The following is a 20288-nucleotide window of genomic DNA, read 5'->3' on the forward strand; positions in this document are numbered from 1 at the left end:
AGCAGTGACAGCACCTATTTCTTCATCTCTTCCACCACAGAAGTGAGAGCCCCAAAGTTCCACTCTCTGGGACAGCAGTGCAGCCGCAGCCCAAAATTGCTCCTGTCTGTGAAACGACAGCAATTTTAGGCCCAGGATTACCCTGTTGGAGACACCATAGCAGTTAGAGCCCAACTTTACCCCTCTCTGTGACACCAGAGCAGTGAGGGCCCAAATTTCCTCTTCTCTGGGACACCACAGCAATGTCTGAGCCACTGTTACCCTACCTGTGACATCATAGCAGTGTGAGCTCCAACGTGCTCCTCTCCATGACAGCACAGCAATGACAGGCCCAGTGTTTCCCTCTCTCAGACACCACAGCAGTGACAGCTCCAATATTCCCGTCTCCGTGACACCACAGCAGGGACAGCCAAAAAGTTGCCCTCTCTGTGAAACGAGAGGAGTGACAGCCAAAATTGCCTCCTCTCTGGGAAACCACACCAATGTCAGGCCCAGTGTTCCACTCTCTGACACCACAGCAGAGACAACACCGCTGTTTCTCTCTCTGTGACACCACAGCAGTGAGAGCCCCAAAGTTCCGCTCTCGGTGACAGCAGTTCACTCCGAGTCCCAGTATTCCCGTCTGTAACATCACAGCTCTAACTACCTCCATTTCACTCTCTCGCTGAAACCACAGCAGTGACAGCCCAACTCTTCCCCTCTCTGTGAAATAACAGTAATGACAGCCCCAAATTGCCTCCTCTGTTACACCACAGCAATGTCAAGCCCAGAGTTCCACTGTCTAGGACACCATAGAAGTGTGAGCTCCAATTTAATCCTCTCTGGGACACCACAACAATGACAGCCCCAGTGTTACGCCCTCACTGATACAACAGCAGTGAGAGACCAAATTTCCCCCTCTCTGTGACAACACAGCAATATCAGAACCAGTGTTACCCTATCTGTGACTTCATAGCAGTGTGAGCTCCAAAGTGCTCCTCTCCGTGACACCACAGCAATGACAGGCCCAAATTTCCTCTTCTCCCTCACACCACACCAGCAGTGACAGCACCTATTTCTTCATCTCTTCCACCACAGAAGTGAGAGCCCCAAAGTTCCACTCGCTGTGACCGCAGTGCAGTCACACACCACAGCAATGACAGGCCCAGTGTTTCCCTCTCTGAGATGCCACAGCAGTGACAGCTCTAATATTCCTGTCTCCATGACACCACAGCAGGGACAGCCAAAATTCCCTCCTCTCTGTGAAACCACACGAATGTCAGGCCCAGTGTTTCCCTCTCTCAGACACCACAGCAGTGACAGCTCCAATATTCCCGTCTTCGTGGGGCACCAGGCACCAGGGCAAGGACAGCCAAAAAGTTGCCCTCTCTGTGAAACCAAAGTAGTGACAGCCAAAATTGCCTCCTCTGTGTTGTTAAGAATAATATGTTACAGTTGCTGTTTGTAAACCCCTTATTTACCTTGTACCGCTGTCCCAGGTTCACTTACCTTGTACCCCTGTCGCAAATTGCTGTACCCCATATTTTTGTTCCTTGTTCAGCCAGGCCCTGCCCCCTCTCCCAAGTTGCTGTACCCTGTGTTTCTTGTTCTGTGTTCAGCCAGGCACTGCCCCCACTGCTCCTAGACTCCCACATGGCAACATTGCATCCCTTTCCCGAGTTGCTGTACCGTCCTGAGGAGGAAGATGACATACTGACTTTTATGCAAACGAGAGAGACCAGAGACTTATGGGATGCACCCAGACTGGAAAAAACCCTGAAACAACGAGCCACGCAAAAGGGAAGGAATAGAACCAGCACCATCTAACAAGGAAGACCCAGAGGAGTCCCCTGACTTCTTTCCAGAGGCCAACATAACCTCGAGGAGACTCGACTGGGATGACAGCCTAGACTACGAGTCCAAAAGAATGAGTCTTCCCGGGGACTCCCGTGAGGAAGGAAGGCCCAGCTCTGCCCTAGTGACAGAGCTGCATGGATCCTCCTCTTCTGCGGTGTGCAGTGGGAGCAGTGGCGGTGTGCGCGACCCCTCGGGCCCCCACCCCAGAGCTGTGCTGCTTAATAAAGGCCTTTTTAAAAGGAGCTGGTCTCCTGGCCCATTTATCACAGCTTGGGGGCTCGTCCGGGATAGCCACGCCCGGAAGAGGACCAGGGACGGGATGGCCGCCCACCCTATTGGGCCTCCAGGGGACACCTGGCTATACTGGACCCAGAAGAACAGCCTGGGATCGACATCGGAGAAGAGCGCCGGATTGGGTAAGCCACCGGTGGCGGGAGTAGGAGGCGAGTGAGTGGATGTGTGAGTGAGACAGGGGCTGGCAGCTCAGACCCCCGGGGCGAGTGCGGACTGCCCAGTACTGCGGTTCCGGACTCCCGTGAGGGGGCCGGCCGGGAACGGCAGGAAGCGAAAGAGGCTCACTTGGGCCCAGAGAAACGAGTGAGGCGTTTCCTGGGGATAAAAGCTCCCCCTCTGAGTGCGCAGAGGGGTAGGCCCCTCTACTGAAAAGGGCTAAATGGCCTAGGCTTCTCCGGGCGTGTGGAAGGCCTAGGTGAGTGAGAGTCACACGCAGGCAATCTAGGTAACTCCCGGGGTGGTGTGTGGGGGTGCCTAGGTTCGGTGTGAGTGAACACACCCCCCCCGCTTGGGTATTCAAGACGACCTGACCGGGGAATTGGAATTGGGGGTCCCCAGGCCCTACCGGCACCAGGCGGTCAGCGAAGGGCCCTCGCTTCCCAGGGTCTGTGACACAGGACGTGCTGAAAGGCTCTAGTTGTCGCGGCTCAGTCTCGGCTCAGGGGGTTCCTGAGAAGGGAGGTCGTCAACCTGCTGCCGGAGAGCACAGGGGCAGGTAGTCTGCGCGGGCGGGCGAGGCAGCTAGAGTAATACACTCACGCATCCCTTAGCCGAAGCCATTCCCTGGTGGGCGGAGCGGCTAGGAGGCAAGGGGGAATTCTCCCACTACTCACTTACACTCAGCCCTCGCGCAGAAGCTATTCTCACTGGGGAAGGGGGATAGTCAGGGAGTGGAGGGGCAGGGGGTTCCGGGGTGAGCCCTGCTGACCAAATCTTGTGGACAGCACTGAGACAGGGACGGGGGAAGGTCCCAGGAGCTTCTAGTGCTAGGGTCCCCTCAACATCGACCCAGGAGTGCTCATAGCCTTCGCTGGCAAGGGGGTCAGGGAGGCGAGGCGCGAGGGGAACGTGATTGGGGTGTAGGGAGGGGCAAGCGGAACCTGCAAGCCCCGCTGGGACCTAACCCCCGGGGCAAGCGGAGACTGCAAGCCCCAGAAAATTCAAAGTGTGAGTGGAAGGCCGGCCGAGTGTAAGAAAGGGTGTGGATTCCTGTGTGAGAAGATTGAGTGTATTCCCTAGTGTGAAAGGAGAGAGTGAGTTCCTAGAGTGTAAGTGGATATTTTGTTGAGGTTTGAAAAGTCAGTTGTCCATCATTAGAAATTTTTAGCTTGAGTAATAGAACCTTTATAAAGTTTAATTTAAGTAAGGGCCAGTTTTAAGTTGGTTGCATTGCCTGTCAGTTCCAGTTTTGTTCAGGTAGAGGCACCGTAAGTTGTTTTTTTTTAAGTGAAGACCCGGAGATAGGAGGAGCAATGAGACAATGTTTAAGTAAGAGAGTAGGTCCCAAGGGGAATGAAGAGGCCACCAGAACAATTCCCCCGATAGCCCACTAGGGCAAATATTATATTGCTGGGATGCACAAGAGGCCACCAAGGGCCTAGACCGGATCAAGATGATCCATTACTGTATAGAGGTCTGGCCCAAACTAGAGATGCAAGGACAGTGGCCTTGGTATGGTACTAAAGATCCTTGGATGTGCTCCCAACTGTACCAGCATCTGAAAACCAGAAGAGGAACTGAGCCCAGAGAGAGTATCAGGCATTCTAGCCATACCTGCACCAAAAACAAAGAGGGACATAAGAAAACTCTTAAGCCTTTATAGATACTGCAAACTATGGATGGAACAATATACCCAGAGCATCAAGTTTCTTTATGAAAAGCTAGTTGATTGTGAACCCATAAGGTAGACAGCTGAAGATGAAGCGCAATTAAATCAGCTGAAGGTTAAGCTGTCCTCAGCACCAGTTTTAAGCCTGCCTGACTTAAAGAAAGAATTTGATTTGTTTGTCAGCTCTGAAGAAGGGACTGCATATGAGATTCTGACCCAGGAATGGGGAGGATGTCGTAAGCCCATAGCCTATCTATCCAAACTGCTGGACCCAGTAGCTCGTGGGTGGCCCACCTGCGTGCAATCAATAGCTGCTGCTGCCATTTTAATAGAAGAGGCCCAAAAGCTAACCCTACAGGGTAAGATCAGAGTCCACACACCACATGATTTAAAAACAATCCTGAGCCGAAAGGCTCAGCAGTGGCTGACAGATGCCAGGATATTAAAATATGAAGTCATCCTAATGGATACTAGCAATTTGGAGCTAGTAACCTCCAAGGGCCTGAACCCGGCACAATTTTTGTCAGGGGAGCCTCTGTCTGAATTAGAACATGACTGCTTAGAATTGGTAAATCTCCAAACCAAAGTGAGGGAGGATCTGGGAAATGTACCCCTGCCCTTTGGGAAGGTACTATTTACTGATGGTTCCTCCAGGGTGGTGGAGGGGAAAAGATACTCAGGGTATGCAGTGGTCATAGAGGTAGGGGAAGGAAAACTAGATGTCCTAGAAAAAGGGAGACTACCCCCCAGTTGGTCAGCTCAGTGCTGTGAGGTTCATGCTCTAAAGAGGGGTCTGGACTTGCTAGAGAGAGAAAAAGGAACCATCTATACACATTCAAAGTATGCCTTTGGGATAGTCCATACCTTTGGTAAGATCTGGGAGGAGAGAGGCTACCTGAACTCCAAAGGGAAGAACCTGGCACATGAAGGGCTGATTAAATCAGTATTAGAGTCCTTGACCAAACCCACAGAGATTGCAGTGGTCCACATGAAGGGGCATCAGAAGGGAGACTCCTTAGAAAGCAGAGGGAACCGACTTGCTGACCAAGCAGCTAAAGAAGTGGCCTTAGATCCAAAGGAATCAGTAAAAGTTTTTAAACTGGATGAGGAAGTAACTGAAGAGGACGGAAAGAAGGAACCAATATTTACCAAGAAAGAGTGGGAAGTAATAAAAAATTAGAACTGTCTCAAGGAGAACAAGGAGAATAGTTAACCTCAGATGGGCGGAAGTTTCTGAACAAGGCCTTAGCCTGGAAAATATTAAATGAGATACATGAACTGACGCATTGGGGAACCCAAAGGTTGTGTGATCATTTTCTGAGAGAAAACCTATACTTGGGAGCAACATCTAGCAAAGGCCACCTGGTTAGTCAACACCAGAGATTCCACCAACCGAGCAGGTCCTGCCCAGTCTGAGTCTTTACATGTAGTAGACGGAGACAAAGTCCCAGTAGTACATGTCAGAGGTCTGCTAGGGAAGACAGTTTGGGTCAATTCTACCTCGGGCACAGACAAACCCATTCATGGGGTTGTCTTTGCTCAAGGACCAGGTTGTACATGGTGGATAATGCAGAGAGAGATGGAACAACATGATGTGTACCTCAGGGAGACCTGATCATTGGGTAAAAGGTTACTGCCACGCAGACATGAAACAGAAGGAAATGTGTAAGTGTTGAAGGTATGAGCAGGTGAAAGATGGTGTTCTGAGTGAGTAAAATGAGAGAGTGGAGAATCCTGCAGCTCTCCAGCGTGGGGGGGTCTAGATTCAGTAGCTTGTTGTGGGGCTTGACAGGGGCATGATGGATATACTGCTTGTATTTTTTGGGTGGAACGGAGGGGAAGTTTCTATGTATGTAAATGTGTGCAGAGTTAGAATGTTAGTTTTAGCAGTAAGTCGACGATATGGGGATAAGGGGTGGAATGTCCTGGGTTGATTATGATGTTAAATTGTATCCCCATTCGTCCACCTAACTCAGACACAGGTTCTGTATTCTTAAAATTCTATCTGAGAGTAAAAGTGAGTGGAAAAGAAGCACCAAGTCTGTTATCAGCAGATACATTTGCTCCCCCCCGCATCGGGAGTTTTGACTACAGCACAGACAGACAACAAGACACAAATCGCCTTGGCTTTCCAGCTAGCCGGAGCAGAGAGGTCTTCCTGGACTGTTTTCTTTACCTTTTTCTGAAACGAATCGAACCTGCTCTGGACTGGGGACTCGGGGGAGCACTGGGAGCTTGCACCCATGGACTACCGGGAGCCCAGCCTGGGCGGCGGCATTTTCCAGCGCCAGAGGGACTGATAACAGAGCGAACACCCCCAGGAAAGAGACCCTCTGAAGTTTGTCATCTCTTCTGAAGGGCGAGAGGTTTTGTAATTTGATATCATTCATTTTTGTGCTGGGTAGTGCTGTGCCTGTGAAATGAACAGGTTTTTTTTCCACTTCTCTCAGAGAAATCTCTTCCCGAACCGGTTGGGGGGTGGAGGGAAAAGGGCCACGTGGGTTTGCTTCCCAGGGGGAGTCCCCCTGGAAGTTTTCTCCCAAATTTGCCCTAAACCAGGATAAAGAGGCAGCCAGAAATAGACTGAGAGAGAAAGAATATAAACAAAGACTGCAGAACTCTGCTGAGTGAGTTAGTTTAAGTGGGAGTGTTCTTAAAGTTCTTGTGGTTGTTGCTGTTAAATATTTTGATGTTAGCAAAGTTGGCTGAATAAAACCCCACCCATTAACTTCTCCCACAGAACATTCTCCAAAAAGGCAACTAAATTAAAGAAGAAGGTGGGAGAAGAAGGACCATACCACCTCTCCTGGTCCCCATCTCTCCTGCTCCCCCACAAAAAAAACAAAACAAAAACAACAAACCTAAGAGGCAAGACCGGGTGAGGCTAACAGGGAAGGTGAGCCATGAAGCTCCCTAAAACAAAACTAGCTCATACCGGACTCTTAATTGGACTGATGTTGGTCCAGCTGGTGAGCCTTGGGATGGGGGACAGTGGAGAAGCATGTACAAAGTGCTACTATCCCCTATATGATGGAGAGGATCTAGGATCACTGATGAGGGTCCACACAAACATCAATCCCACCTGTTTTGATCACACCAAATTGGAAACCTGTCAGGAGGAAGGAAAGACATATTGGATTACTAGAAATACTGCCTCATTTAGGCAACGTCTGCTTGGAGAATGCCCTGTAGGAGAATCCTGGCTCTGCTTTGAACAGGAGGGACTGAATGATGTAATAAAGGAAAAACAATTGAGGATAAAGAAAGGTGATCTGGATGAAACACGAGGTAAGAACCTATTCATTGACCTGATGGAGAGAATCAGCAGAGAGTTAAACTTAACCAATTGTTGGGTATGTGGGAACACCCAGATGTCAGAGTATTTATTTTGGATTTGTGGGAGCACTGCCTATACCCACCTCCCAGGGGATTGGGCAGGAAGCTGCACAATTGAGGCAAGTTTCTTGTTCCTACCCTGTTTACTCCCCTGTATAATCAAGACAGTGACAACCACAGTACAAGCAAGCATCCAGATCCCTGAAATAAAAGATAAGAAGCAGGCCAGGATCATGTTAATGGAAACTCAAGGTCAGGATCGAGAGCACAAAACTGCCAGGGAAATATATGAGCAATATCGAGAATTAAGAGATAAATATTCCCAAGAGCCAGAAGTTAATGGTTGATGCGGGCTAGAGCCCGATCAAAATATAAGAGGGGGGATATTGTTAAGAATAATATGTTACAGTTGCTGTTTGTAAACTCCTTACTTACCTTGTACCCCGGTCCCAGGATATTGTTAAGAATAATACGTTCCAGTTGCTGTTTGTAAACTCCTTACTTACCTTGTACCCCTGTCCCAGGTTTACTTACCTTGTACCCCTGTCGCAAATTGCTGTACCCCATATTTTTGTTCCTTGTTCAGCCAGGCCCTGCCCCCTCTCCCAAGTTGCTGTACCCTGTGTTTCTTGTTCTGTGTTCAGCCAGGCACTGCCCGCACTGCTCCTAGACTCCCACATGGCAACACTGTACCCTGCCCCGAGTTGCTGTGCCGTCCTGAGGAGGAAGATGACATAAGGACTTTTATGCAAACAAGAGAGACCAGAGACTTACGGGATGCACCCATACTGGAAAAAACCCTGAAACAACGAGCCACACAAAAGGGAAGGAATAGAACCAGCACCATCTAACAAGGAAGGCCCAGAGGAGTCCCCTGACTTCTTTCCAGAGGCCGACATAACCTCGAGGAGACTCGACTGGGATGACAGCCTAGACTACGAGTCCAAAAGAATGAGTCTTCCCGGGGACTCCTGTGAGGAAGGAAGGCCCAGCTCTGTCCTAGTGACAAAGCTGCACGGATCCTCCTCTTCTGCGGTGTCCAGTGGGAGCAGTGGCAGTGTGCGTGACCCCTCGGGCCCCCACCCCAGAGCTGTCCCGCTTAATAAAGGCCTTTTTAAAAGGAGCTGGTCTCCTGGCCCGTTTATCACACCCGGGGACCCCCGCAGCCGGGGCTGCCTCTGAGCCAGGCGGCCTCCGAGCCCGGCTGCGTGGCCAGGGGGGCACGGCGAGCCCGGGGCCTCTGTGCCAGCGCTTGTCCCGTTCTCCCTCAGCCTCTGCCCAGCCTGGGCCGGCCCCCCGAGCCCCACCAGGCCCTGCAGAGCCACGGCCAGCCCGGACCGCTCCCCTCGGAGCCCTCTGCGGACACAGCACCGGCCCGGCCACACGGACCCGCCAGTGCCGGGGGCCCACGGGCCGCCCAGCGCTGCCCGGGCCTTGGCCCCGAGCACAGAGCTCTGCCCGGGGGGCTCCCGGCCCGAGGCGGCGGCTCCGGGCCTGCCCGGCCGCTCCCGGCTCCCACAGCCCGCCCGGGGCCGCCCCGCCCAGGCCGGGGCTGCGCCAGCGCTCCCTGCACCTGCGGGGCTGCAAACCGCTGGGCACAGCTCACAAAAACACATTCCCCCAGCCCCACAAAAACACCAAAATCACATCCGGACATCTCCCCCCACAAAAAAAACATCCAAACCCTAAAACCACAAACGCACCGCTTCCGCCCTCTCCTCGTTCGCCTTCCCAGGGACCCCGAGCCCGCGGCAATGGCCCCGGAGCGGGACAAAAAGCTGCTCCGGCCGAGGCACTTTGAACACCCTGAGCTCTCCTCAGGGGGCCCTACAACACCGGCCTATGGAACTTTGCCGTGCAAAGGAACCATTTTGGTGCTCCCTGCGGAGGCCAGAACTGAAACTTTGTTCCTTTTGCCTCGGGCCAGAGACCCTCGGGCTGTTTTCTGCACACACTTCCAGCCCCCAGCGCTTGCAGCAGGCGCTGCCTGCAAATGTCCCACTGCCAGGGCCCTGGCCTTGCTGTCACCCGCTGGGGCTGGCCATGAACAGAGCTCCTGCACTTGCATTTCCAGCTGCTGTGCAACCAGAGCTGAGGGATCTGCAGGTGCCTGAATGCAAAACCTGGCAGAGGAGCCTCTCTCGAGGGGGAAATCTCCCCCTCCTGAGCCAGCCCGGGGCAATGCTGCCATTCTCTGCTGCTGCTGCTGCTGCTGCTGGGGCACCTGGGGCTCTGGCTGAGCAGGAAAGGTGATCCTGAGGCAGGAGCTTTCCTTGGCTGCAGCAAAGGCTCGATGCACCAGGACCTTCCCGGCGCTGTGCTTGTTTGTTTTTTCCAATTAACTGTCCCTGTCAGCTCTGGGCAGAGCTCTGTAACTGGGTGTGACACTTGCCTGTGGCACTGTCGGGGTGGCCAAGGGGACCTTCCCCGAGCTGTCTGCAGAGGAATCCACAGCAGCCCAGGCCGGGGGTGCTCAGTGGCCGCTCAGTTCCACTGACTGGACGCGGCTCTGGCCGCTTCATTTGGAGCGTCTCCAGGGAGGGAACGCTGGGGCTGCTGGCCCGGCTGTGGTGTCACTGCCAGGGGAACGCTGGGGCTGCTGGCCCGGCTGTGGTGTCACTGCCAGGGGAACGCTGGGGCTGCTGGCCCGGCTGTGGTGTCACTGCCAGGGGAACTGGGGCTGCTGGCCCGGCTGTGGTGTCACTGCCAGGGGAACGCTGGGGCTGCTGGCCCGGCTGTGGTGTCACTGCCAGGGGAACGCTGGGGCTGCTGTCCCAGCTGTGGTGTCGCTGCCAGGGGAACGCTGGGGCTGCTGGCCCGGCTGTGGTGTCACTGCCAGGGGAACGCTGGGGCTGTCCCGCTCCTGCCCCACCCCATCAGCTCTGCCAGCGCCTCCAGGGCACACAAAGGCTGAGCCAAAGGGTGAGAGCTGCACAAGGGGCTGAGCTGGGATCTGGGACCCATTGGGATCATGGAGTCCAGCCCCCGGCCCTGCACAGACACCCCAACAATCGCAGCCTGTGCATCCCTGGCAGCGCTGGCCAAAGGCTCCTGGAGCTGCGGCAGCCTCGGGGCTGTGCCCATTCCCTGGGGAGCCTGGCCAGTGCCCCAGCCCCCTGTGGGGGAAGAAGCTTTTGCTGATCTGCAGCCCAGCCCTGCCCTGGCCCAGCTCCAGCCGTTCCCTCGGCTCCTGTCCCTGCTCAGCTGGGCAGAGATCAGAGCTTGCCCAGAGAAGCTGGGGCTGCCCCTGGATCCCTGGAAGTGTCCAAGGCCAGGTTGGAAGGGGCTTGGAGCAGCCTGGGATAGTGGAAGATGTCCCTGCCATGGCAGGGGGTGGAATGAGATGAACATGAAGGTCTCTTCCAAGCTAAGGCGTTCTGTGATTCTGGGATTTTGGGAGAGATGCTGAAGCTCTGGCTCAGCTTTGTAATAAATGGAATTGAATCGTGCTAACTAAATTGGAACTATTTGGAAAGTTATTTAGAAGCAATCAAAAGGATCAGTGCTACAACGCACCTCTGCAGATGTTACATGTTAAAATTAAGGTGCAGGATGTAGTTTAGAAGATAAGTGATATCCCAAGTTGGAAATGGCCTTGAGATGGACAAAATTAGGATGACTTTAGGCATAGGGCCTGAAAATCAGTAAATATCAGACTAATTAGTAGACTTACATAACACAACGCTTAGTACGCATGCACAAACCTGTAAGGTTATCCAGAGGACAATGAGGATGAGGAGAAGCCTTCGCCCAAAGACCCCCAAAAGAAGACTGAAGACCCCTTAGCAACAAGTGAGGCATGTGCTGTGAAGAAAAGTGATGTAAAGTCAGAAAAATCGGAAATAGGAGGAGACTTAGGGGAAACATTAACGAATATGTATAAGCACACAGTATATAAGTTTAGCTTAAAGTGCTTTGTTTTCGATGTGAGGCAGGGTGGGAAGCCCCCTCCGTACCTCGGTCAGTTTTGTACTTCAGGTGGGGTGAGAAGCCCTCCCTGTACGCCAGTTGGTTTTGCTTATACTTTAATCATACGGAATTACTTGCAAATTACATCTATAAATTGCATTTTTTTATTAAATTGTATTCTTTTACTAAATTGTATTCTTTTTATAAGAAATTTTTATTCAATTTACTAAATTGTACTTTTTAATTAAACTGTTATTAACTCAAGAGACCAAGTTGTCCAAATTCTAATTTCATTTAGAACAGTTTTATCTCACCCAATGTCTGGACCCAGCAGCAGCCATGGGTGGGCTCCTCCCTCTCGCTGTGGCTGTAACTCACCCAGGAGCAGCAAGTGAATCCTGTCCCTCATGGGCCAGCGAGTGCCAGAAAGGAACATAGAAAGGAACACTGCTCCTTGGAGAAACACAATGTCCTTGGGCTTCAGCAGAGCATTGAAATGGGCCCCCTCGAGCACCTCAGCTCCAGTGAAATCTCCTTTACTGGGCTGGGCCCAGGAGATCTCCCAGAGCAGCTGCAGAGGAGTCACTGTCAGGAGGAGGGACATTTCTCAAAGTTTGATGTAGATCAAAACAAGCTCTGTTGGTAGCTCATTTCTGTTAGTGTTCTAAATGAAATTAGAATTTTGACAACTAGGTCTATTGAGTTAATAGTAATTTAATAATAAAGAAAAAATGGATAGAATTTAGTGCATTGAATACAGTTTTGGTATAAAAGAAATACAATTTAGTGAAAGAGTACAATTTAGTAAATAAATTCAGGTATATATATATATATATATACATATACATATATATATGTTTGTATATATATATATATATAGTTTGTCAGTAATTAAGTATGATTAAAGCATAAGTAAAACTGACCGGAGTATGGGGAGGGCTTCTCACCCTACCTCACGTACAAAAAAAGCAATTAAAACTAAACTTATATACTGTACGCTTCTACATATTCATTCATGTTTCCTGCAAGTTTCCCCCTACTTCCAATTTTTAAATTACTATTCTTCTATGGTCCATGCTTCACTTGTTGCTAGGGGGTCTTCAGTCTTCTTTTGGTGGTCTTTTGCTTGAAGGCTTACACTCACCCTCATTGTCCTCTGGATAACCTCACAGGTTGCACGTGCGTACTAAGCCTAGTGTTATGTAAGTGAGCATTGTGCTCCACTAATTAGTCTTATCTTTTATAATTTTCAGGCCTTATGCCTAAAGTCATACCAACTTTATCCATCTCAAGGTCGATTTTGTATTAGGACATTTCTTATCTCAAAATTACATCATCTACCTTAATTTTAACATGTAACATCTGTAGGGGGGTACATCTGCCTTGTAACACTAATTCCCTTGATTGCTCCTAATAATAACTTTCCAAACAGTTACAATTTAGTTAGCACAAATCATTGCCATTTATTACAGAAGGGTGTGAAAACAGGAGCATTGTTTGGTGTGGCCTCCTCTCTGCCTTTCACACCTTTCAGCGCTTTGATCCAGCCAAGAGCTTTCTTCAAGAGTGCAATGAAGCAGCTGCTCCTGCTCCCAGCTCTGGCTCTTCCCAGTCTCTGACCCTGCCTGGTTTTGGCCCTCTTGCTGTGCCCTCTGTTCCCCCAGGGGCCCTGCCCCAGACTGAGGGATCAGATCCAGGCACTGCTGCTGCTCCCTCGGGACCAGCCCCACTTTGGTTGTTGCTGGCAGTGCCAGCAGAAGCCGTGGCTGGAGCAGCAGGTGCTGACAGTGGCCCAAGGCCTGGGGCTGGAGGGGTCCCTGGGCTGGGGCTGGGAGGGAGCTGCCCCTTGTTCTCCCTCTGCCTCACACAGAGCTGGGCCGGGCACAAGTGGGGCAGCAGAGCCAACAGGGAGCCTGCGAGTCTCTTCCAGCCGTGCCTGCTCAGAGTTTGGCCTTGGAGCTCCAGGTGGGCAAAGGCAGCTGCTCTGGTCCCTCTGCGTGTGCCCGTGTTCAGCACTGCTGCTCCATCAGTCTGTGCCCAGCAATGGGGAAAAGCCTCAGCCCTGCAGGGCGGGGAGCTGCCAGGCTCTGCCTGAGCAGCTCAGCCTGCGCGAAGGGAGCTGCTCCACACGGGAAGCCAGAGCAAAGGGCATGCCTTTTCTAGGACATGTTTTCTGTAGAAAAACAAACAAACAAACAAACACGAAAAAAACATGAAAGATAAAAATTACTCGCAAACGTGTAGTGAAAAATCTTCTATAACTCTGGGGTAAGAAAGAGGTAACTGATCCTTTGAAAAAGAGAACTCAGCTTTGATTTTAGTTCCTTAGTTTGTACACGTGCTAGTGGAAAGGATCCATTAGCTGCCTTCCTTTACAGATTTGATGGATGTTTTCCAATATTAAGATATTTTACACTGCAGTTAAAGGAATAGGAAATACATGTTCTTCATGACTGTGTCTTGAGTGTCAAAATTTTGCAGTTTGAAACTTGGACCTAATGCGTTGCAAATGGAAGTGATAAATCCCAATGGACTGAGTGAATGCAGCTTTTCCTATGCGATGTGCAGCACTCCAAGGACTTCCTCAGAGGGGCTGTGGGTGCTTGGAGCTTTGTCCTGTGCCACTCTGGGATGTCATGAAATGGGACTTCACCTGCCACCAGCCCAGGTCACGCTCTGCCACCAGCCCAGCTCCTTGGACCTTGTGTCCCCAAAGAAGACACAAGGTGTTTCTGCTGCTCCACCTTTGCACAGATCCACAGAGAGCTGGGATTATCCCAAGTCTCGTGTCTCCATTGTGCCATATTCCTAAAGAACCAGCAGCCCATCCCGACGAATATGGTGAGTTGTGTGGATGGTTGTCAGCTCCCTTTCCTGCCTAGAAATCCTGAAACTGCTTCTAAATGCTGCTCCCTTCAGTTCTTGGACACCTACTCACACAGAGCTGGGGAAAAAATCCCCTGGCCATGGCTTACAAGGTGAGTTATGCCAAAGTTAGAGCTCTGTGGGAAATCTCTATCCATCCCTATCCTTTTAATATATCTATACATGGGGGTGTGCATGGATGTGTCTTGTATGGAAAGGAAGGAGTGTGCAAACAACGTGACTGACACTTTCACCCTCTGTGTTCATTCCATACTCATGGGTACAAAGATATTATGGAAACCTTTGCAAGGACAGACCTTCTGTCCATGGATACAGAGACATCCAAGAGCCCCTGGCACTGACAGACCCTTCTGTCCATGGATACAGAGACATCCAAGAGCCCCTGGCACCGACAGACATTGCTGCTCTTCAGCCAGTGACAGGATGAGTCCCTGAGCCTGGGGCTTGGCCTTCCTCGTGGTGAGGGGCATCAAGGAAGGCTGCAGTGTGATGGACATTGTGATGGGCTGGGAAATCACTGGGGGAAAGGAGGGAGCAGTTGTGAAGTAAAAGGCAGGTGGGGGAGAGAACTGTTCAGAGAAGGGCTGAGCTACAGCTGGAGAAAGCTGAAAAATGACATTTGGGGTCATCCCAGATTGATTTCTTATAGAAGTTATGGAACAAGTTTAATTTTGGGCGGGGTGTCATGTTTTCCTTTGGAGGTGGACACTCTGCAGACTTGAGCTGCATTGCCAAAATGCTCAAGTCTCTGCTGCAGGTCACACCATTTCTTCTTTGGCTGATCCCGGCCCGGTGCTGAGCCCAGCAGAGCCCTGGCAGAGCCCAGAGCAGCCTCAGCATCCGCAGAGCCCGGCTGCAAGGAGAGAAACCAGAAACCGCCCGTCAGCTCAAGGCTCCTGTCCCCTTGTCCCAGCCAGCCACGGTGCCCAGGCCATGCTGGCCGTGCTCAGCGCTGAGCCCAAAGCTGCCCATCACTGCTGCCTTTGGGAGCAGAGCAGGAGGGCAGGACATGTGCCCAGTCTGCAGCCAGCCACGGCAGATCCAGCCCCTCAGCAGCTGCCCAGAGCGGGATGCTCCTGTGCCCGCTGCCATCTCCCAAAAGCTCTTGTCCCACCCATGCCAAGGAGATGAGGACCCACCTCACACCATCTGCTGCCAGAAGAAAAGCTGGTCCCAAACGATGTCCTCAGCCTTCTCCAAGGGCACGGCCCATCCACACCACAGCTGGTCCCAAGCACTTCCCGATCCAGACTGGACCCCACCTAGAATTCTTCCTTTAGAAAAACAAACAACAAATTAATGAAAATAGGTTATAGACAAAAAGGGGAAAGAAGAAAAAAGGTAAAAAATCTTATGTCTGTCAGGAGTTTGAGGAAGGCACAACCCCTACATTCTAGGGAAAAACCCACCCACGGGTGAGGGAAGCCCATGCTTTCTCCCTTCCCCCCTGCACTGTCCCCCAAAATCACGGTGATCCCAAAGCAAAGCAGGGGAGTGGAGCAGCCCAAGCCCTTCCTTGCCTGCACAGCAAAGCAGCCGTGCTCAGGTTCTGGAGTCCCACCTGTGCTCCTGCCATGGGGGTTTGTTTGTGTTGGGCTGGCTGCCCCAGCCCCAGCCTGGGGCACGGAGGGTGCTGGGGGCTGTTGGCAGGACCAGGAGCCCACTCCCATTTCGTAACCACCCCAGCCCACACCCCCAGCCCTGCCAAAAACCAGCTGGGCAGCCACTGAAGAATCAGTTGCATCCACCCCAGCAAAGGGGAAACCTTTGGTTCCCAGCCAATGCACAAATCTGGGAGCATCCCCCTGGGTCTGGACTTACTGGAAAATTCTCTGTGGAGCCTGGCTTTCAAGAAGGTGCCAGAATCAAAGTCCATCATCGCCAGCTGCCGCTGGCCAGGTGGAGGAAGAGGTTGTCATCCTTGCTGTTGTCCTCCATGTCCCCAGCAGCAGCAGCAGCAGCAGCAGCCCCACCTGGTGCAGCTTCTCCAGGGGCTCCTTCTTCCCTGGGGTGACACCAGGCTGTCAGGGTTCTGCCCAGGGCCCGGCTGTCACTGAACCAGGACAAGCAAAACCAGCTCAGATGGCGGCCACCAGTGCTGGGCAGAGCAGCTCAGCTCCAGCACAAGGGCTGCGTGTTCTCACTCGATGAGCCCTGTGCAGTGACACAGGCAGGACAAAGAAGTCTGGGTTTCTTTGCTTCTGATTGCCAGGGTATGTGTGGAGCTGTAACTTACCAGGTCCCTGCATCACTGTGCCTGTGGCTCTCTCCCTTCTTCTATGGCTGATGAATATCCTGCATCCAGGGATCACAGAACAGGTCTTCTAATGAGGGCCTGTCCAAGTAGTGCAGGGATAAACACCGCCTGATCAGAACTTGGCAATCTGGGGAGAGAAACCACAAACCACTGGTCAGTTGGAGAAGGCTCCTGTCTGCTTTGCCTCACTATACCCGTGCCCAGGCCACGCTGGATGTGCCCAGAGCTGGGCCTAAACTTTCCCATCAATTCTCTGTTTTGGAGGAGAGCAGGAGAGCAGGACATGTGCCACCTCCTCAGCAGCTGCCAGAGCGGGATGCTCACGAGCCTGCTGCTGTCTCCCAACACTGGTGTTCCCCCCGTGCCCAGAGATGAGAATCCACCTTGGGAGAGCCGTTGTGGCAGCGGGAGCTGGCCCCAGCTGATGTTCCAGCCCCTCCTGAAAGGGTGCTTCCCGCAGACCATCTCATGCAGCAGGATGCCCAGGGTCCAGACGGTTGCTGCCTCGCCATAGTACCACCTGAAGTTGGTCCATTCCGGGGGTCTGTATGATCGTGTTCCTATGGAATACGGATGGAGCTCATCAGGGGGATGCTGCTGCTCCCAGAGCCTGAGCCCAGCATCCCTGGGCATGTGGGGCTGCCCCAGTGGCTCACGGGGTGACCTGCTGCCCTCTTGCCAGCACCTGGCACTTGTGTACAAACCCAGGGTTGGAAAAGAAGGCACTGGTGCTGGAAGATGGCAGCAGAAACCCTGGCAAGGCCCGACCATGGCACACAAAGGAAAAACCCGCTCACAGTGCTGGGGAAAAACCATACCCACATCCTCCCTGCTGGCATTGCCCAAAAAATATTATGAACCAAGGCAAAGCAGGGAAGCACAGCAGTCCAAGCCCATTCTCACCTGCACACCAAACCAGCTGGTGCACAGGTCCTGGCTCTCCCTCTCTGCTACCCCCACCCACAGGGGATTTTGTCAGGCTGGCTGCCCCAGCCCCTGCCCCAATCCTGGGAGAATCCCTGCTGCCACACCCTGGTTGGGCCCTGAGATGTTGGGCCAGGAGATGTTTGGCCAGGAGATGCCGGGACCGGGAGCCTACTCCTGGGTGGGCTCACCTGCAAACTGAGTGTAGGCTGTGTCCTGCAGGTAGGTGCCACAGCCGAAGTCAATTAACTTTGCCTGCCCGGTGTCCAGGTCAACCAGGATGTTCTCTGGTTTTATGTCTCTGTGCAGGACCCCGCAGCTGGTGCAGTGCTGCACGGCCTCCAGCACCTGCCGGAAAAGCTCCCGCGCCTCTTCCTCGGTCAGGAACCTCCGTGCTCGAATGAAATGCCGAAGGTCCTGACACCGCTCTGGGCGCTCCAGCACCATCACGATGTTGTTTGGGAGCTCAAACCACTCCAGGAGGTGCACCACACCGGAGAAGCCTGTGGACACCTTGTCCAGCAGCACTATCTCCAGTGGTGCGCTGGTGCCGTCGGGCTGCGGGAGGAGCACGGTGCCGTCAGTGGGGCTGAGCCCGTGCCAGGGCTCGGGGAGCCCTCAGCCAGCCCGGGATGCTCTGTGCCCTCCGCTGGCCCCACGCCCGCTCTCCCTCCAGGTGTCCTGGTGGCTCCCACCCTGCCGGGCCCCGGCTCATCCCCGCCCGGCACGCCCCGGCTTCTGCCGCTGGCCCCGCTCACTCACCAGCTCGCCCCAGTGCCGGACGCGATCCCGCGGCACGCATTTCATGGCCACCTGCGAGCAAGGGGCAGCAGAAAGTTGAGCTTGATGCCCACCCCGCAGCGCCCCCGCCTTCTCCTCCGCCCCCTCCTCCTCCTCCTCTTCTTCCTCCGCCCGCCGCCGGCCCCTCTGCTCACCGGGGCACCGTCCGAGAGCCTCGTGGCTGCGAAGACGCTGCCGAATCCGCCGCGCCCCAGCAACGAACCCACTCGGTACCGCTCCTTCGGGCCCTTGTGCGCATTCCCTGGGGGCGAGACGCGGCCGTCAGCGCTCGGCCCGGGGCCAGGAACGGCCCCCGAGCGCTCCCCGACCTCCCCGGGCCGAGCATCCGCAGGCGTCCGCTCCTTGGAACGCGACAGCGGCGGCTCGGGGCCAGCGGCCGCGCTGCCGAGCGGCGGAGCTCGGGCCGGGGAAGCCGCAGCGGAGGCGGCGGCAACGGCTGCACCGCCTGTGTCCTCCGCGGGCCCCGGGAGGAGCCGGGACCAGGGCCGGGACCAGGGCCAGGGCCGGGGCAGGGCTCGGAGCAGGCGGAGCCAAAGGGCGGCGATACCGCCCCAGCCCCAGGCACTGAGGCCCGCCCAGAAGCGCCAGCGCCAGCTCGGCCAGAGCCGGGCGGAGGCGAGAGCGAGGCGGGACGCCCGGGGCCGGCGCCGGGGCCGGGGCCGGGGCCAGGGGCGGGCCGGGGGCATGTCCCGGGCGGGCAAGGGGAAAGGGGAACTGGGAGAGGAGGGGGACACAGGGAAAAGGAGATCGGGAATGGGTGAGGGACCGCGAGAGGGTGGAACAGTGGGAGAGGGAGAGGAGAAGATAGAGGGCGTGGATAACGTGGCTTCTTTCGCTGCTTTCTGTCTTGTTGCCGCTACTGCTGCTGCCGCTGCCGCTGCTGCTGCCGCTGCTGCCGCTGCAACTGAAGCACCGGGGCCGTTTGTCCCCGGGGCCGTTTGTCCGTTGCCCGCTCGGCCCCGCGCCGAGCCCCGCGCTCCCCGGGCAGCCCCTGAGCCTGGCCAAACACGGGAACTTTGCCGTGTTGAGCCAAGAGCCAGAGTCTTGATTCCTGCACAGGGGCACAGCAATGCCCTTGGCTGCTGCTGTGCCTTGTCCCTGCTGAGCGTCAGACACTGTCCGAGCACATTCCCTGAATGCAGAATTTGTACCTGACCCAAGCACTGCACTTGTGTCTCCAGCATTGCTCTCCAAGAAAAACAGGGGAAGGCAAACTGGGTGTAGCTCATGGTATTTTGCAGTGTCTAAAACTTGCCAAGTCTCAGATCTTAGAGGTGAGATCCATTTGGAATGAATGGGATGGAGAACTAGTGCAAGATGGAAAAGGGAAACATAAAAATAAATAGAGAAAAACATATTGGTCATTTCTTTTGATTTTATTTTCATTTCTTAAAAAAAGCTGTTTCAGTTTTCCCAGAATCTTTACAATCCTGTCTTTTCTTTCTAAAAACCTGTCCTGGAGAACAAGGTGCAGCTCCTGTCTCAAGATGTGCCCCCAGCTGCAGCTTCTCTTGGCTTTCTTATGAATGGGCCAGGAGAACAGCTCCTTTTAAAAAGGCCTTTATTAAGCAGCACAGCTCTGGGGTGGGGGCCCGAGGGGTCGCGCACACCACCACTGCTCCCACTGGACACCGCAGAAGAGGAGGATCCATGCTGCTTTGTCACTAGGGCAGAGCTGGGCCTTCCTTCCTCATGGAAGTCCCAGGGAAGACTAATTCTTTAGGGTTCATAGTCTAGGGTGTCATCCCAGTCGAGTCTCCTCGAGGTTACGTCGGCCTCTGGAAAGAAGTCAGGGGACTCCTCTGGGTCTTCCTTGTTAGATGGTGCTGGTTTTATTCCTTCCCTTTTGCGTGGCTCGTTGTTTCGGGGTTTTTTCCAGTCTGGGTGCATCCCATAAGTCTCTGGTCTCTCTTGTTTGCATAAAAGTCCTTATGTCATCTTCCTCCTCAGGACGGTACAGCAACTCGGGGCAGGGGTGTTGGCATGTGGGAGTCTAGGAGCAGTGGGGGCAGTGCCTGGCTGAACACAGAACAAGAAACACAGGGTACAGCAACTTGGGAGAGGGGGCAGGGCCTGGCTGAACAAGGAACAAGAAATATGGGGTACAGCAATTTGCGACAGGGGTACAAGGTAAGTAAACCTGGGACAGGGGTACAAGGTAAGTAAGGAGTTTACAAACAGCAACTGTAACATATTATTCTTAACAATATCCCCCCT

At 53.6% G+C, this 20288-nt stretch overlaps 1 protein-coding gene across 3 annotated transcripts; it reads right to left on the minus strand.

Annotated features, from left to right (window-relative positions):
• Positions 1 to 15915: 15915 nt before the first annotated feature.
• Positions 15916 to 18972, minus strand: LOC147647279 (serine/threonine-protein kinase pim-1-like). 3 transcript variants are annotated; one of them, XM_086872234.1, is made up of 6 exons: positions 18206 to 18972; positions 18033 to 18083; positions 17462 to 17828; positions 16730 to 16906; positions 16326 to 16473; positions 15916 to 16094 (listed from the first exon to the last, which is right to left on the minus strand). In XM_086872234.1, exons 1-5 carry the CDS (start codon positions 18755 to 18757, stop codon positions 16367 to 16369), a joined length of 1254 nt encoding a protein of 417 aa, XP_086728360.1. In that variant the 5' UTR covers positions 18758 to 18972; the 3' UTR covers positions 15916 to 16094; positions 16326 to 16366. The 3 variants fall into 3 exon arrangements, with proteins under 3 accessions (XP_086728360.1, XP_086728358.1, XP_086728361.1); XM_086872232.1 differs by having other exon boundaries at positions 15916 to 16142; XM_086872235.1 differs by lacking the exon at positions 15916 to 16094 and adding an exon at positions 16151 to 16243.
• Between the last annotated feature and the right edge of the window lie 1316 nt (positions 18973 to 20288).

This window comes from Cyanistes caeruleus, unplaced genomic scaffold (genome assembly GCF_971803275.1).
Source record: "Cyanistes caeruleus unplaced genomic scaffold, bCyaCae1.hap1.1 HAP1_SCAFFOLD_11, whole genome shotgun sequence".
Lineage (NCBI taxonomy): Eukaryota > Metazoa > Chordata > Aves > Passeriformes > Paridae > Cyanistes > Cyanistes caeruleus.

Bases quoted from the DNA above. Each gene is read 5' to 3' on its own strand.
- LOC147647279 (XM_086872234.1), bottom strand. From the start codon at position 18,757: ATGCCCCCGGCCCGCCCCTGGCCCCGGCCCCGGCCCCGGCGCCGGCCC. The intron at 17,829-18,032 runs GTGAGTGAGCGG...CTCCTCCCGCAG, and splicing joins TCCGGCACTGGGGCGAGCTG to CCCGACGGCACCAGCGCACC. The intron at 16,907-17,461 runs GTGAGCCCACCC...CGTATTCCATAG, and splicing joins AGCCTACACTCAGTTTGCAG to GAACACGATCATACAGACCC.